The 18,267-nt window shown below is 39.4% G+C and overlaps 1 protein-coding gene across 3 annotated transcripts in view; it reads right to left on the bottom strand.

Moving 5' to 3' along the window:
- Window positions 1–18,267, bottom strand: part of KCNQ5 (potassium voltage-gated channel subfamily Q member 5) — a 625,390-nt gene that overhangs the window by 224,311 nt on the left and 382,812 nt on the right. For all 3 annotated transcript variants that reach the window (XM_066253628.1, XM_066253635.1, XM_066253639.1), the window contains exon 2: window positions 17,061–17,151. In XM_066253628.1, the coding sequence (XP_066109725.1) occupies window positions 17,061–17,151 (91 nt within the window). The remainder of the gene's footprint in view (window positions 1–17,060; window positions 17,152–18,267) is intronic.

Genomic DNA, 18,267 nt, shown 5'->3' with positions numbered 1-18,267 from the left:
TTGCACTACGCATGGTAGCTTCCTCAGGCAGGGACCTGATTCACAAAAGCTCAGTGTCATTATTTGCTTTGGTGATTTTTATTTTTGTCTATTTTAAAAATAACCTACTTGAATAATGTTTTTGTTCATCTGAAATGTCAGTCTTATAAAAAGTGGCTAGTCACCACAGTGGTTAGAAATTTCCATCTTATAATTTAAAAAAAGTTGTCATCGACAGAAACATAAGAATGAATTTTGGTTCTGGCTACAGTCAAATCATGTTGAGATTTTATTTCATCCCTCTGTATATCTGAATATTACTGAGACAAGAGAAAGAGTAATCAATTTTTCTTGGAGGTTTTCCCAAGCAATTAATTCTTCTCTTTAGTTTTCTTACTCTCATCTCCTGAAAATCTCAAACTGATTATTTAAAAATTTCCAGCTATCACTTGATAATATATCAAGGGACCTGCACATATGTAGATTACCTAAACATTCTTTAAAAAAATTGTTTTCCTTTGATTTTTCTGTCTTGTTACAGATGCTTTGCCAGTGATTAAACTCTTACATTGATATTTGGTGTTTAGGTATTTTGCCAGGTTTAATTTATGTCAGAGGCTTAAGGCTAAGGGCTGACTTTTGACTGTTCACAACAGCTTAGGTGAGTGATTCTCAAGGGTGCAGGAAATTACTTACCATGTGTGAGGAGGTGATTTTGATTTATCCAGTGATTGTTGGAAGGAGAACTGATATTTGGGGAAGATGCTAGATTCCTGCAAAACACTGATCCCATATAACCTTAGACATTTAAGTAGGTGAAAAGGAACCAACCTTTTAAGGTGCTCCACTGCTTGGGGAAAGGAATTACATTCCTCTATCATGTGGGAAAATGGGCCACAGGCAGGGGATTGCAGTCTCCCTAAAGCTTAATGAATTTTTATCAGAGACTTAGGATAATTTAGAACAGCTCTAAGTGATGCTTTTTAAAATATTTATTTATTTATTTATTTATTTATTTATTTTTGTATTTTTCTGAAGTTGGAAATGGGGAGGCAGTCAGACAGACTCCTGCATGTGCCCAACCGGGATCTGCCTGGTATGCCCACCAGGGGGCGATGCTCTGCCCCTCTGGGGCATTGCTCTGTTGCAACCAGAGCCATTCTAGTGCCTGAGGCAGAGGCCATGGAGCCATCCTCAGCACCCAGACCAACTTTGCCCCAATGGAGCCCTGGCTGTGGGAGGGGAAGAGAGGGACAGAGAGGAAGGAGAGGGGGAGGGGTGGAGAAGCAGATGGGTGCTTCTCCTGTGTGCCCTCGCCGGGAATCGAACCTGGGACTTCCACACGCCAGGCTGACGCTCTACCACTGAGCCAACTGACCAGGGCCTCTCAGTGATGCTTTTAAAAGAATCTTGCACCTGACCAGTGGTGGTGCAGTGGATAGAGTGTTAATTTGGGACATTGAGGTCCCAGGTTTGAAACCCTGAGGTTGCTGGCTTGAGTGTGGGGTTGCTGGCTCCACTTGAGCTCCCCACCCCCTTTCAAGGCACGTAAGAGAAGCAATCAGTGAACAACCAAAGTGACGCAACAACGAGTTGATGCTTCTCATCTCGTTCTGTCTCTCTCTCTCTCTCTCTCTCTCTCTCGCTAAAAAAAAAAAAAAAAAAAAAAAAAAAAATCTTGCTTTAAAAAAATTAATTAGATTCACTGAATCCTCAGTTTAATGCTGATCCATAGCTACTTCAGGGAAGAAGGCTTCATTCACAATTTTGCATCCATCTTCCGGGAGCCACAAGACTGTGGATGAAGACTGCTGTAAGCTTATATTCTAACCCTTTAAATTTCAGTGCTGAAGCCAACACAGGTGGTAAGCCATGTCTGGGAAATTACCTAACAAAATACCTCAAGTTTAAATTTTAACAAAAGAGATCCTTAGCATTAGTTTTCTAGGGGCATGACATAAAGAATAAGAGTATTAATTAAGACAAAGAGTATTAAAAAAGAAGAGTATTTTTTTTGTTGTATTTTTCTGAAGTGAGAAGTGAGGAGGCAGAGAGACAGATTCCTGCATGTGCCCCACTGGGATCCACCCAGCATGCCCACTAGAGGGTATGCCCATCTGGACCGTTGCTCTGTTGCAACAGGAGCCATTCTAGTGCCTGAGGTGGAGGCTATGGAACCATCCTCAGCATTGGGGCCAACTTTGCTCCAATAGAGCCTTGGTGGTGGGAGGGGGAGAGAGAGACAGAGAAAAAGGGAAGGTGGAAGGGTGGAGAAGCAGATGGGCGCTTCTCCTATGTGCCCTGACTGGGAATTGAACCCTGGGACTTCCACATGCCGGGCTGATGCTCTACCACTGAGCAAACCCTCTACCACTGAGCCAGCCAGCCAGGGCTAGAAGAAGAGTATTAAGCATATGTAAGTCTGATCGCATAGTGACTTGTTCGCCATAATGGTAGCTCCTGTTTCCTTGTACAATTTTCTTGATCTCTACCTCTCAGAGTTGCTTTATTTCCCCTACATACCCTGATCTAGAATTCCCTGGACTATAGAGAAAATATTTCTAATACTTTCTGATGGTCCCAAATGAATAAAATGTAATATTTTAAAAACGAGCCTATTTTTCCTCTGAATCTATTTCATGTTCTCAGTCTTGGGTTAATGGTGTCACTTTCTGACCATGGCCCAAAGTCAGACCCGCAGGCATCTTCATCCCAGTCGCTCACTTCAAACACCTTCTCTAGTTGGCTCAGCCTCAGAAATGCCCCCTGAATTCAGCCTTTTGCCTTCTTTCCCTGTTTCTGTTTTAGTCCTACATTAGTTGTGTGGCCCAGGGCAATGCAGTGGCCTCTATTCTTTTTTGTACCTTCTCCATTTCAGCAACCCTCAAAGGGGTACTCAGAATTATCTTTCTCAAAACCACATTTGATAGGGTCATCACATTAATTAAAGAACTCCTTTTGACTTTTACCACTCACAGCATAAAATCCAAATGAGTTTATTTGGAAAACTAGGTTCTTCCCAGTGTGGTTTCAACCTTCCTCTGAGCTTCCATTTGTCTACCTGACCCCCCTAAAATCTAGTCAGACTGATCCAGACTTTTGTGATTTTAGACACATCTTAAATGTCACCACCTCTGGAAACCTTCCTTCACTCACAGTGGGGGAATTAATCACTCCCTCTGGTGTAGCTGTTTGTTCTTGTTAAACATTTCTATTAAAGCATCATATTTTTTAATTACATGGTCTCTGATTCTGCTTATTTTTTCATTCTCTTGCTTTTTCTTTTCTCTCTCTCTTCTAATTCTGAAAGTTTTTGAAATTTTATTTTATGTAAAAAACAGGAAAAAATAGAATAATCCAAATAAGATTAAAGAGGAGGCTAGGGTAGAAACTATAGCATAATAGGTACTAGCAAAATGCTTATTTATGCAAGGTTTAATGCAAAATATATGTTAAAAGTGAACTATAGATAATGTATTGTGTGCAATCTGAAGAGGGAGTGATAACTGTGTCTTAGTTTAATTAAGTTCAGTTGTTTTAAAATGCTATCATAGAAAGCTGTTTAGAGACTTTAGTCCCTACTTCTTTTGTCTCTAGAGATCATTAGTGAATGACTCAGTCATTCCTAAATGACTTTTTAATTAAAATATGTTAGTGTTGAATAACTGGCTAAGTCATTGCAGTAATTCTCTCTTGTTACATGATCTTATTAATTTTTAATGTTGGCTACTGACTCATGTTGTACTATTATTTTTTAATGTTAACAATCAGCCTGCTTTGATATTAAGTCAAAGTATTTAATAACATAAATACTTAATTATCCCAGATTCAGAAGAGTAAGTGAAAATCAACAGGAAATAAAGATGAATGAAAAAAAAGAGCAAAAGTTAGCAAATAATCATTTTAAGGTTTTGGAAGTTGTGCTCTGCAGTACTTATACTCACCTTTATTGGGGTTCCATATGAGTGAAAAATTGGTTTTGGAATTTCATACTGCTAAAATTAAGTGATTAATTAAAGTCTGAGTGTTTTAGTGTCACCCTGGAAGCACTGAACTTATATACGAACTTATTAAGAGCTTGCTGTTAGTACAGGAGAGAAAAATCTGGGTCTACCCATTCATCTCACACACTTGATAGTTTCATTTTGGTCATCTTCTGTTCTGGGCACTGAGCATGTGTTTTGTTTAGGCATTGAGATGAAAGTGAACACAATAACAAAAGTCTACTTGTATTCTAGTGACAGAAACCAATAATGAAAAAGAGCCACAAACAAGTAAGAAAATATCAAATAGTGATAGATGCTATAGAGCCAACAAAACAAGGTTACATGTGGAGAATTCTTGCTGGCATCTTTAGATTGATGAGTCACTCAATTTTCAAATATTTATGGAGTATCTCCTACATGCTAGGCACTGTGGCACATACATATTAGGACATACAAAGACTACTGACAGTTAATCTCTATTTTTATGTAGTTTTCAGCCTAACAGAAATAAACTATATGTTTGGAAAACCAACAATCATACCAGAGTGTGAACGTTGCTGTCAACCATTTCCCCTGAGCCACGCTGGACTCCAGAGAACAGAGGAAGGGAATATCAAATCTCCTGGACAGTCAGGGAAAACTTCCAGGAAGAGAGGAGATGAGCTGAGACTTAAAAAATGAATAGGAATTACCAAGGTGGTAGAAAGAAGTGGTGGAATTGTGCTTTTTAAATAGAAAGAATAAAATTAATAAAGGCACAGAGGCAGTGTGCATGACAAATATGAATGACTTAGTATTGCTGGAGTGTCGAGTGTGACTGTAAGAGAGAGAGTGTGTGTGTGTGTGTGTGTGTGTGTGCATTGTACATAGTTGACTACAGGTACACATACATAGAGCAATGCCTGTGTGGGCAATTTTAAGGGAAACTTGTGTCAAAATAAGCTTCGAGATATAGGAAAGACCAGAGATATCAATATGTATGGCAAGCTAAGGAACTAGATCTTTTAATTATGAAAATTATTTAGAATTTTACTTTTGGTTAAAAATTGGAAAAGATAGAATAATCCAAATATTACAGGTTCTATTTACATATTGAGAAGATATCAAAAGACTTAAGGGTTAAATAAAGTGAAACATGAAGTTTACATTTATTAAATCAAATTATCTTATATCTTAAATAAAATTTTCTCCACTTGGTTAATTGTAACAGTCTTAAAATTTGATTCTACCTGCAGCACCATATAACACTATTTTTCTATCTAAACTGTATAAAAGTTTCTTTAATTAAAATTGAGGCTAAATTTTAAAATTTAAACTTTTGATGAATAGTCTGTAAAGCTTGAAGATTTATTTAACATAGCTGATAAAGGGGAGAGTAGAAAAGTTTGGGTAAAGAATATTCTGAACTACCATCTGATATAGAGATTTTTTATCCTCTGGATTTATTTGACCAAAGAAGGACACACCACCCCCAACCTCGTGCCGCTGGTGCCTTTCACTTGAAACAACCATGTTATCAAGCAGAATACAGGTATGCTTCTGAGCGGGCAGAAAGAATAAGATTGTGCTCACTTCCCTACTGGCTTTTCAGCAGCAGTGCAATGGAGGCATTGCTGGTTTTAAAACAAACCCAGTTTTGGGGCAAGACTGCTCATGAAAAGAAGGGCTTACAAGGAAAATAAATCTAACGCAAATCACTCTAAACCTATGGAAGCAGAGATCTTACAAAAACAACAATGCTAATAAGATTTTAATAGAGGTAAAAAGATATGTCAACATTAGAGATACAGAGAGCAGCCTGTAGCGGGGTTAGAGGCCTGGCTGAAAAGGTGAAGGGATTAAGAAGTACAGATTGGTAGTCACAAAACAGTCTGAAGGATGTAAAGTACGGCGTAGGGGATATAGTCAACAACAATATTGTCATAATTATGTATGGTGTCACATATCTATTAGGCTTCTTAGAGGAATCACTTCATACATTATATAAATGTCTAGTCACTGTGTTGTATACCTGAAACTAATAAAAAAATAACGTTAAATGTCAACTGTAATTGAAAAATAAAAAAATATAAAAGATATATCAACAAAATAAAGGCTATATTTATATAATCTAAAAAACACAATGTCAGATTCTAACGAGGAAATACTGCAGTAAGCCGGCCTTCACCACACAGACTTGAAGACAGCTTGATGGAAGGGGCTGTCGGGAAGGGTGCAGGCGGGTGAGTTACAGGGATGAGGGCCCCACGTCATGTCGCTGGTAGAGAGAGTAGCAGGCTTTGCAACAGTGTGGTGATGTTAAAGATGGATCTCTTCCGTTTATCGCCTTATGTTTGCGTCTTTTACATAAAGACCGGGAGAACTGCCTAAAAGCACTTCTAAGGCAGAGCAAGTGTCCAAAATAAAGAAGGTTTGACCTCTTTCAGGCTTTCCGCGTTCAGCCAGGCCGATGGGCTTTATGTTCAGCGGCTGCTATTTGGGAAAATCATCTTCAACTTCCATGTTCCATTGACATCATTACTGCATTTACAAAAGCAGATGAGGTAATTTGCATTATGGAAACATAAGGTAAAAGAAGAACTGCACTTGCATAAGACTCAAAATTCTCCACCTGATCTAGTTAGAAAAAGAATTTTAGAGAACCAGTACAGATAGGGATGAGGACCATATGAGTATTTCAGTGTACAGCTGGTGTGTCGTGCGTGCGTGCGGTGCCTCTGGCTCCCAGCCTACCTGGTAGGCACTTGGTGAATATATGATGAGTGAAAGCAATGGATCAATGAGCAGCTCAAAGTAAAAAAGCAATCCTTTAGTTAGCAGAGGCAACACAAGGAAACGCTTGTCTTCACAGCGTTGGACTTCTGAGCTACCCAGCTGGGGTTTACCATTTCAGTCCTCCAGCCTAGAGCTCTGCATTGCTCCTTTTTGGACTCCACTCACAGACAAGCTTCCCAGCCTGGTCACACAGCTCACTCGCTTCAGCTAGTCAAGTGCCTCTGTCTGCCTGGCAACAGTGACCCTGACTGTGCAATTTCTCACGGCTGTGAACCGCAGGTCCAACCCAGAAAATGATCCAGGAAGGAGCTTGCAGGAGAGAAGCAAATGGGTTAGCTAAGTAGAAAACCCTCCAGCTTTGTAGTAATCAACTCCCAAGTTCTCCAGTCTTTATTATCATGACAGCAAAGAGGCAGGGATCCTCACCAACCCCCTTCACTCTGCATAACACACTCCTGTTATGTTAGGGGTTCTCTTTCTTTTAAGGTTGCATTTTATATCGATTTGTACTTGATTTCACCTGACTAAAGAACGGTCAGTAGAGTCGGGGGAGGGGAAATGAGAGTGAATCCTCCCTCCTGCCCTCCCTCTCCAGGGTGCTCCCTTAATTCACCCCCTGCCCCACTCCCAGCCTCACCCAAGGGTGGTTGAGGCCTGGGGTTCACATTTCTTTGTTAAGGCTGTTCTGCAGAGGGTTTTCCAAGTTTGCCCATGATGCTGGGATCTTGCAGCATTGAATCTCCCTCAATTAGCCTTCAGGGAGCTAAGGTTGGGGGCTTGTCACACGCGCGGTCATTTTCCTGTTCTGCATTTGCCAGTAATGTTCTGTGGATTCACTGTGATTTATAGTCTCCGGGGGAGCCAGGTCTGTAGCATTTTCATTGAATTCAGCCTGTAATGTTGTTTGTCAGACTGCCATTTACAGTTTGGAAGTTTTTTCTTTAATCTATTATACAGAAGCATGCTGTGTCCTGTGACCCCTCATGCATAGCTGCACGGGAACTGGGGGACACACTCACTGCTTCCAGTCTTTGGCCTTGTGTAATATTCAATATTCAATGTATGGGCATGATTAGTAGTAATCTATATTTGAAGATAGTTTTTGATAATCTTATTTGTAATTTTCATGAGAAACAGATGACGAGAGAGGTCTATTCTCTCATGTGCATATGTCTTAAAGTGGGAATAAAAAAAAACAACAGGCCCTGGCTGGTTGGCTCAGTGATAGAGTGTCGGCCATGGTGTGCAGGAGTCCCGGGTTCGATTCCCGGCCAGGGCACACAGGAGAAGCGCCCATCTGCTTCTCCACCCCTCCCCCTCTCCTTCCTCTCTGTTTCTCTCTTCCCCTCCCACAGCCAAGGCTCCACTGGAGCAAAGTTGGCCCGGGCGCTGAGGATGGCTCTGTGGCCTCTGCCTCAGGCACTAGAATGGCTCTGGTTGCAACAGAGCAACGCCCCAAATGGGCAGAGCATCGCCCCTTGGTGGGCATACCGGGTGGATCCTGGTCGGGCGCATGCAGGAGTCTGTCTGACTGCCTCCCCGTTTCCAACTTCAGAAAAATACAAATAAATAAATAAATAACCCCCCCAAAACAAAAACAACAACAGATTAACCCATTTCTCTTTCATCTCTTAATTTCACCGTTTATTTTCTATAGACCCATGATCTCATTTTTAATTGTTCTAGAGTATGTCAGAGGCTGTAAACAAAGCTGTGTTTTAGGTATGCTTCCAGGGCAGGGTAGTGTCTTACTCATATTTGGGACTCCAGTCCCCAGAACAGAGACTGGAATGTAGGAAGCACTTAATATATATTTTAGTTTAAACCTGCAGTAAATTAACTGACTGGGCCTGGAGAAATGAAGAGACAGCATAGGCAGGATCTGGGGAAACATCTGGAGACCTATGGATATCTGCAGGATCAGACACTGGCTGGGAAATCCAGCCTGGGACACATAGGTCAGAGCCAGATGCAGATTTAAACCAGAGAGGCAGCGAGAAGACGGAGGGTGGGAGGCAACCACAGATAGTGCTAAAGGCACCCGGAGTGCGGCAGGAGGCAGGCATTTTGGAGCCGTGCAATATGCAAAGGGCAGACTATCTCAGTTCTGAGAAGGAAAGCCCGCCCCAGACTTTCTGTGAGGGGCCGACCCACTATGCAGGATGTGCTGCTTTGTCGTAACCGCGGAACCACACGTACTGCTCCAGTCCACCCCTCCCTCTGCTCACCCTGCCTCTGTTTTGTCTGGGCTTCCATCAGGTTCTACATGAATGACTGCGATTGCTTCCTGAGTGGCTTCAATCCTATGGCTGCCCTACTCCAGTCCAGTCTAGAGTCAGGTACAGTATCTTGTTGTAATTTTGGTGCCATATTCATGACACTGTGAAAACGTCAATATTACGCTGTATCATTAAACAATTGGTCATCTTCTTTCACTAAATATTTATTGATCATTTGCCACCAGATACCACAGTATTAAATGCTATCACTGAATCAGCTTTAGATCCTATTCTCAAGAAATTTCTATTTTAACTGGTGCCTCATTTTTCTCCACTCTGCCCCTGGCTTACTCTCCTTCAGTTGTTCTGGTTTTTCTGCCTTCCCTTCACTCAGTAGCATTTGCTCCTGCCCAGGACTTTTATCCTTGAAGCTCCCCCTGCCTAGAAGGCTCTTTCCCTGAATCCCTGCATGGCTTGTTGCCTCACTTCATTGAAGTCTCTACTAGAAAGCTACCCTCTTCTGTGCAGTTCTCTAAACATATTATCAAAACACCCCTTCACTATCTATTCTTTTTTCCTGCTTTTCTTTTATTTATATCACTTAATATGTTGATTTGTTAATTTGTTTACTAGATGTTTTACCCACCAAAATGTGATTTCCATGAGGATAGGGATTTTGCCTGTTTTGTTCATTGAATAAATTAATAAGGGAGGACATACAATGCTTAGTAGCCAATGCTGAGGGTGAAGTCAGTGGGAAGAGACAGTTTATTCAGGAGAATGGAAGTGTTTGACCCAGGTTTCAAATGGTGGAAATTATTCCAGCCTGGAAAGATCATAAGAGAAGAGTATTCTCCCTGTATTGACAACCGTCTTGGACTCTGTTATTTCCTAACAACCCTCAAGTGTTTGTCTAACCACCTGTTTCTCTCTTTGTCTCTCAGTTGAACATACTTTTGTGGAGCTCAAAAGGACATAGGAGATCAGTGTGGACCTAGTTGAGTATGGTTTATTGATAGCTCTAAGGGTGTCTGTTGAGCTGCTCATCAAGTCTCAAAACAAAATTGAACAGAGTAATTCTATACTGTAGACTGGACCACTTGGTTAGATGCCCAGCTTGCATCAGAAATATGAAAAGTTCTTTCCTTCTTTAATTGTAGAGACCTGGTGTTTTTCAGACACTTTCATTTTTTTTTAACTTGCACAAGTATTTGCTCTAATATCTGAAATACTTTTCATAAGGCAACCTACTGTTTTATTATCCCTCAGTTAAGAGTCGGTGTAGGTGTTAAGCTTCTATTTTTTCTTTTCAGTCGTCAGCAGATTGATGAGGGTCATTAGTCTCCATAAATCATTTTAAAGTTTATTTGCATTTTCTTTGATGAAAGACATGCAGAGGAAAATAATTGCAGTTTTCAATGTTCATTGGGATATTCTGAGAGCTCTCTGCAGTAAATTACAGGGGTTGGATGAACAACAAGAAGCATCACTCATTTCTCATATCTGATTGCTTAATATCTGAGGCTCTGTCACTTTCATTACAGATATAAGATTTAATATCTTTAAACGGATTCTTATCCCTAGACTCTTTATTCTGTCTTAGCAATGTTTAATGCTAGAACTTTAAATGTGAAGACTTAATGTAATTTCATTTCACATCAAATCTATTCAATTTTATGAGCAAATGTTTTTACTTTGCAAGGACAGGACTGTTTGTGACTGATTTTCCCCTCTCTACTAAGACTGACTGATGGGAAGTGGCAACAACCTCTCTAATTCTTCAACACTGTGTTATAGCATGGATAGCTATATAGCAATTATAAAACCCTACAGGCACCCAAGAGGAAAAAATCAAATATGCAACAGATTAATTATTTAGTTCTTAGTAGCTTTTTCAAGAGGACTCTTCACTTTACAAAAGGATTCACTACAGATTTTCTTTAAATAGTAAGCTCCACTAGTGCATTTAAGATATTAATTAGATCTGCCTAAGTTGGATTTGTACACATTTTAGGAACTGATTCATTGTGCAAAGAAATAGCAAACCCGTATTTGCTTTGCCACATGAAGCAAAAACAGCAAATATGCATATGCTCTATCTGGAAGGTGCCAAACACCCAGATGTTTGACCAAACCTGGATATCTGGCCATGTGTTCAATAAAGTCCTTGTCCAAATGCTTAGTATATTTGTGGTTTGGAGTCTTTCTAACCCAGTAGGAGAACAGAAGTACAAATTTGCTGAGATTCTCTATCTTGCAAAAATGATAAGGGCATTACTTTTACTGCTTGTGGCTGGGACTTTTAGAAATGACCACCTTCAGTGAAAATTTTACAAATGATATTCATCACTTTCACTAAATGGAGAGGTAATCTATTTTCAATGTGTTCAATGATCTGTATTAAATCCCTAAAAGGAATATTTAAAAATTATTTTGGAAGTCAAAAATATACCCATTCAAGAGGAGATATACTATAAACAGCATTGTTCTTCAGAATGTAGGATATGAAATGCTAAAATATACAATCTCAGGTAATAAAATCTAAAGAAGTCAAAACAAAACTTTCTACAATTGTTTAATCTGGAAATCGGAGCACTTTGCTCAATAGCATAACACTCATCTGAAAGTAGGCGGGGCCAGTTTTACACTTAACTATGTACCCCACAGGTCAGGCCGTTGACTGTTTACAAATAGTATTTAGAGTTCTTGATACAAAGATCTTATAGTGATCTGAATTGATATACCCATTTGTGATAACTCTGTAAATGGGCCCTTTATGAAAAAAGAAACTCACATCCCTAGTAAAAGGATGTAAGTATCACTTGGCATAATTAAAGCCTGAGATATCAGCGCTTCATTGACTGGTGAAAAATGCACTTTATAGACTTGCCAGTCTTGATGAAGAAGCAAGAGAATGAGGTTGCTGGATGCTTTGAAGACAGTCCAGGTTTTCAGTCAGCAGGCCATGGACTCCTGGCTCTGTCTTGTACTGGGTATCTGATCTTGCAACTTAGGCATTCAGTAAAATGAAAGGAGTTATATTTGAATTGAAATTTTTTAAATAAAAATCAATGAGACATAAATAAAAGATACTTATAAAATGCTAGCTTTATTTCAGTTTTAAAGAATTTACAAAACATAAGAAATTAACACCAGCCTTTATTTGTCCTTGGTATTTGGACACACAGCTTTGTGTCATGACCTGGAGTTCATAAGCGTTATCTGCATAGTGAGGGCAGAGCAAGCACCCCAGTCAGACTGCAGTTATCCCCGACCCATGCTCCCCTCAGAAGAAGGGCTTATACTGCCATGATGTTGTCAGCAGATAAACTTATCAAAAACTACAATAATAAAAATCGGTTTCATTAGTCATCAAGAATAAGTAGTTGTTGATAATACATACCTGCACGCTGAACGCATACCATTGAGTCAATTTTAAATGAACATAATTGTGCAGAAAGTTGCCCTAATTATCTGTATTCCTGATAAGAAACTCTTGCAAAAATACTTGTTTTCTCTTAGAAGAGTATATTTCCTCTCTATAGCAGTTTCAAATATTCCACAGTTTACCTGTACTCATGTGCTTATTATGCCATGGTTATATGTATGCAAGAGCCAGTGATTATATTTGCTAGTTTTCTCTACGCTCAGCCCAGTTCTAAGCATTAGAATTCAACTCATCATCACAATGTTTTTATAAATAGGGTATATTATTATTAGTTTTTTGTTTTGTTTTGTTTTTGTGAGAGGAGGGTAGATACAGAGACAGACTCTTGCATGTACCTCAACTAGGATCCACTGGGCAACCCCAGTCTGGGGTCAGTCAATGCTCTGCCTATCTGAGACCACTCTCAACTGAATAATTTTTTAGCATCTGAGGCGGAGGCTCCACAGAGCCATCCTCAGTGTCTGGAGCCCATGCACTTGAACCAACTGAGCCATGGCTGTGGGAGGAGAAGAGAGAGAGAGAAGCAGGAGGAGGGGTGGAGAAAAAGATGGGTAGTTCCCCTGTGTGCCCTGACTAGGAATCGAACCCGGAACTTCCACACACGGGGTTGATGCTCTACCACTGAGCAAACTGGTCAGGGCCATTATTCACTTCTAACTGATGAGAAAACAAAGGCACAGGAACTAATTTCCCAAAATCCCATAGCTAAAAAGTGGTAGAAGTGAATTTGAACTCAATAGTATCAATCACATTCTTTAGTTTATGCTCCACTACTTCTGTGGAGAGAAATAAGGGAACCTCATATATATCATGAAACCCCAGTTCATACAACTGAAAAGAATAAAAGAGAAAATTAACATGGGTATTTGTTTGGTTTGTAACTGAGGCAAGTAAGTTAAAAGTTTGCAAAATAGCATTGGAATTGCCATTCTGGATGAGAATGATGAAAGCCTTCCCTTGGGGTCTGTGGGTGGAGAGCTGAAGATTCTATGGCAGCCCCAGGACGTGAGCAAGACCAAGTCCAAAGTAATGGCCTGTACCCACTATGCAGATGTCCTCAATGAAACAGGTGGAAAGCGTGAGTGTCAAAGAGGGCCCTGGGCAGTTTGTCAGGGACCAGTTTGCCTGGGTGTGCTCCCTGCACGGAAACAGAATCAGTTAGAATATAGGAACATCTCTTAATATGTTTAAAAAAACCCAAATGGGGCAGAGTTATGAAAAATATAAATTATGATATATAATTTTTATATAATCTAAATTTACTCTTCTAATTCTATTATGACCACTTTTAAAGCCATTCCTATTGCCATTTGGATGGCAATTCTTCAGATATAGTCCACGTTGGGACCTAAAAACACTGTTAGTTAGAACTGTGTCCTATGAATCATATTTGACTAGTTGTTCAGAGGATAAACAGATTTTGAAATCAGATTAATTATCTCAAACATGCATGGTAAAAGAATAAATAAGAGATTCCCTAAATCATTAATATTTCTCTTGTTTTTTTCCCCCCAATATTCTACAACTATTTAAACTTTATGATATATTATGTTAACTAATTTACTAATGTCTGAAGAATAAAAAGGTTGTACTTGATTTTTTTGGTCCAAATAAAACATAGTTTGGGGAGATAGCATTAATGAAGAAGAATAACATCAGTATAATCTTAGACCTGCCACACAGTGTGCATATTTCTAGGTAGGTTTCAAGAATACACTTTGGGTTCAAACACATCCTGACAATTTATTACTTAGCTCGAAAACAGTAGGAGAAACATACCCTCTCCCTATGGAAAGCTGTGTAGCAACAGCTTTCTGGGAATATCTAGATATTTGCAGCATTTACCACCATGCTCAAAACAAAGGCCTCATTTACATAAAAGGACTAAATCCAAAGGCATTCAAGATGGAAAAGAGATGTACAAATGGCAAACAGGTCCATGAAAAGGTGCTCAATAGCCCTAATCATCAGGAAAAGGCAAATCAAAAGCACAATGAGATATATCGCCTCACACCTGTCAGAATGGGCATTATAAAAAAGACAAGAGATACCATATGCTGGCCAGGATATGGAGAAAAGTGAACTCTCCCTCATGTACTGTTGGTGGGAATGCAGACTGGCACAACTATAGAAAACAGTATGGATATTCCTCCGTATCACCCAGCAATCCCACCTCTGGATGTATACATGAAGGAAATGAAATCAAGACCTCAAAGCGGTATCGGCATCTCCATCTTCACTGCAGCATTTTTACAATAGCCAAGACATGAAACAACCCAAGCGTCCATCAATGAATGCTTAAAGATACTCTGTTATATACAGTGAAATAGTTATAAAAAGAAGGATATCTTGCCATTTGTGACAACATGAATGGACCATAAGGGGTATATGCTAAGTGAAATAAATCAGAGAAAGGCAAATGTTGTATGATCTCATTTACATGTAGAATCTAAAAAACAACAAAAACACCCCCAAACTAAACTCACAAGAACAGAGAGAAGATTGGTGGTGGCCGGGGGCCGGGGAGAATGCGAGAAGGTGGTCAAAGAGTGCAAACTTCCAGTTATAAAACAAGTTCTGAGGATCCGATGTACAGCATGGTATATGTAATAGACAATTCTGTATTGTATACTTGAAAGTGACTAAAGTGTAGATCTTAAAGGTTCTCAACACCGACACACACACACACACACACACACACACACACACACACACGGTAATTATGTGGTGCTGAAGGGTTAATTAACTTTATTGTGGTAATCATTTTGCAATATATTCATATATAAAGTCATCACATTATACATCTTACTTACACAATGTTATATGTCAATTACATCTCAATAAAGCTGAAAAAAAAAAGGTCAAGGGATGTGCGATAGCATCTACATTTTATCTTCTCAGATGTACTCTAGTTACTAAACTCTGATCAATTGTTTGGAAGTTTTAAAATCAAGATACTAATCAGCTCTGGGCTTTTTAATAACATGGGTTTTTGTGGACTATTTATAAACTCATTTAGCAATGAGGGAGTTTATTTTCCAAAGATTTGGAGGAAGTGAACAACATTTTCGATTCTTGACCTGGTCATACGAGAAACCTTTCTGTGCCATTCCTATGTTTGATTTATGTATACTACACTCACTGCTTACAAAAATTAGGGGATATTTTATCACTTCATATTCACTTTGAAAAATCCTCTAATTTTTGTGAGCAGTATTTATACCATCAGTGATGCATGGGAATCAGTTTTTCATGTTCCCAAGTCTAACAATCAGATTTATATTTTCACTCTAAAATTCCTCGTTGCAGTTATGTATATGACCCTAAAGGTTAGCTGTATCTTACACCTTAAGCACAGATATTTGTTGTTATCAAAGGAGTACATGAGGCTAAGAGACCATTTGTGACCCACATGGAAACCTTATACATGGAACAAATCCCCAGTGTGCTCTCTGGTCTGTCTATCTGCTCTCTATCTTGAGTTTTAAAAGAGTAACCTTAACATTATTAATATATAGCTGAGCACAATTTGTATGGAAACAAATTGGAATAGATTTGTTCCAGGCTCAAAAATGATTTCTCCCTGATGTAGGACTGAGACTTGATGAAGTCTTGGTAACATCAGGTACAAATGAGTCATCTGCAAACACAGGGAAGAAGAGCAGCTGCTCTCTGCTTAGGTTATCTGGCTGCCATCTTTCAGTTTCCACCTGGGTAAGAATAATTTTCTTATACTAAGTGCTATTGCTGTAGATACCCAAGCTCTGTTTATTAGGGCACACAGCCGTCTTACCCCACCCCTCTTTCTCTCTCTTCCTTTGTAGTCCACCAGGTTTTACAGCAGAAGTGGGTTCCGGTTTAGAGTTCATTCAGACTGTTCTGAGACTGTCCATCTGATATTTTTGGACTAAGTGAGAGGGTCAAAATAGATGTAAATGAACCAAATTTGCAATTGGAAGAGATTTGAGTACATAGTGCTGTAGTTTAGTTGTAATAGAAGATATAAGAGCTCAAAAATCCCAGAATAGTTCAGAATAAAATATCTTGCAGTCTTTTCCCATTTTAAAATGAATTGAGCAATTTTGTGTGGTTAAAAATTGACAGCAAAATGTAGAATTTCTCACCAGTTAACTGTATTAACAGTAAAACTCACAATGCATTCTGTTGGTTGAAAAGAGCATGAAGAAGTATTCTTTTTTTTTTTTTTTTAATGAGGTGCTATATTCTCATCTTTCTTGGTCAATTATACTTAGCTCCTACCAAATTGTGGTTATTAGAAATGCTCTCTTTCTTGTAACTTGGAGCAATGTAATGGAGACCTCATGGACATTCATTCTCCTTATAATTTGTTTGCTACCATAGAAGGACATTATTCAAACTGCTTCTAAGTATTTACTTCTATTTGTGATGTAACTGTAACACAAGATATTGCTATGCAATAGCAATCCTGAATATTTCTATAGATTCCTGAGGATTGACTAAAGTTTATAATGGTAAGCAAATGTTTCAGTGATCTTTGAAACTTTTATACTTCAAAGTAACTCTTTTTTCTATATAGAACTTTTTGCTGTATGAAATGCATTTCATAAACATTGTAGGCAGTTCTTATGATACATAAACTTTATGAACATTTTGACCATAGCTTTCACTTACCAGAATCAAGAGGCAACTCGAGGCCAGTTTTGTGTGCTCGGGGATGGTGGAAAACACTGACAAAATCAAGCAACCGAAGACAAGGAGAAAGCTGTAAAACAATGAAAAAGAGAAATCTGATGAGAACCTTGCCTTATCACAACAGGCTTAATTTCTTCCTTCTAATGAATAAAGCACCATATTCATTTGAATCGGCATTGATTCAGGCATCCCCAAACTATGTCCTTCGAGCCGCATGTGGCCCCCTGAGGCCGTTTATCTGCTCCCCCCCCCCCGCACTTCCGGAAGGGGCACCTCTTTCATTGGTGGTCAGTGAGAGGAGCACTGTATGTGGCGGTCCTCCAATGGTCTGAGGGACAGTGAACTGGCCCCCTGTGTAAAAAGTTTGGGGACCACCGGCAAAGACCTGGAAGGGACTAGCCATTCTGAATAGCAACATATGATATGATGCAGGGTGCAAATGGAGTCCTTTGCAACTGGATTAGTGGAGAGAAGGTGGTATGTGTGTTGCAGACTGTATTTAACTGTCCACATCTTAGAATCTGTGAATTTCCCATCAATGTCTTTTCCCAAGCAGGGGCCCAAGAAATGCCCGGAGAGTGTGTATGTGCTCTCCCGTCCTGGGAGCATGTGCTGTCGCCGTTCTTCTTTCAAAGGAGCAGACTCTGCTCACGGTTTGTAGTTTGGGTGAACCTCCTACTGTTCTAAATGAGTGTCACTAAGTCCCAGCCTCATTTTCAGAGTCTAATATTGAGATCTCAGAGATTCTCATTTGTTACTTCTTTACAATCATCATCATCGTCATCTCATCATCTCATCATAAACATCATCATAAAGGAAGGAGATGTTTCCCTCTGTTACCATGTGTTTTCCATTTCCTTAGAGTCAAACTACTAGAGATGGGGACCCTTCACTCTGTCTGCTCATGCACAATGGTAGGGAGCGGAAGTCAGGGCAGACTTTTCTACCAATCAATCGACAGAGATTTTTATTCCTAGAAACCTGAAAAATCTGAGGTCCAGAAGGGAAGCTGAATTCCCAAGGAAATGTCTACTAAAAACAGAAGGCTTTGTTTTAAAGCTGAAGTTATTTATCCTGAACTGAAAGATTAAAAAACAAACAAACAAAACAAACAAAAACCCAAACAACAATACCTAAGCTACTTGTTCTAGACCATATTTCTTACTTTTACTCAGTTCTGGGAAGT

This window comes from Saccopteryx bilineata, chromosome 1 (assembly GCF_036850765.1).
Source record: "Saccopteryx bilineata isolate mSacBil1 chromosome 1, mSacBil1_pri_phased_curated, whole genome shotgun sequence".
NCBI classification, from domain to species: domain Eukaryota; kingdom Metazoa; phylum Chordata; class Mammalia; order Chiroptera; family Emballonuridae; genus Saccopteryx; species Saccopteryx bilineata.
The sequence above is the reverse complement of the archived record's forward strand: the minus strand, read 5'-3'. Positions and strand labels throughout refer to the sequence as shown.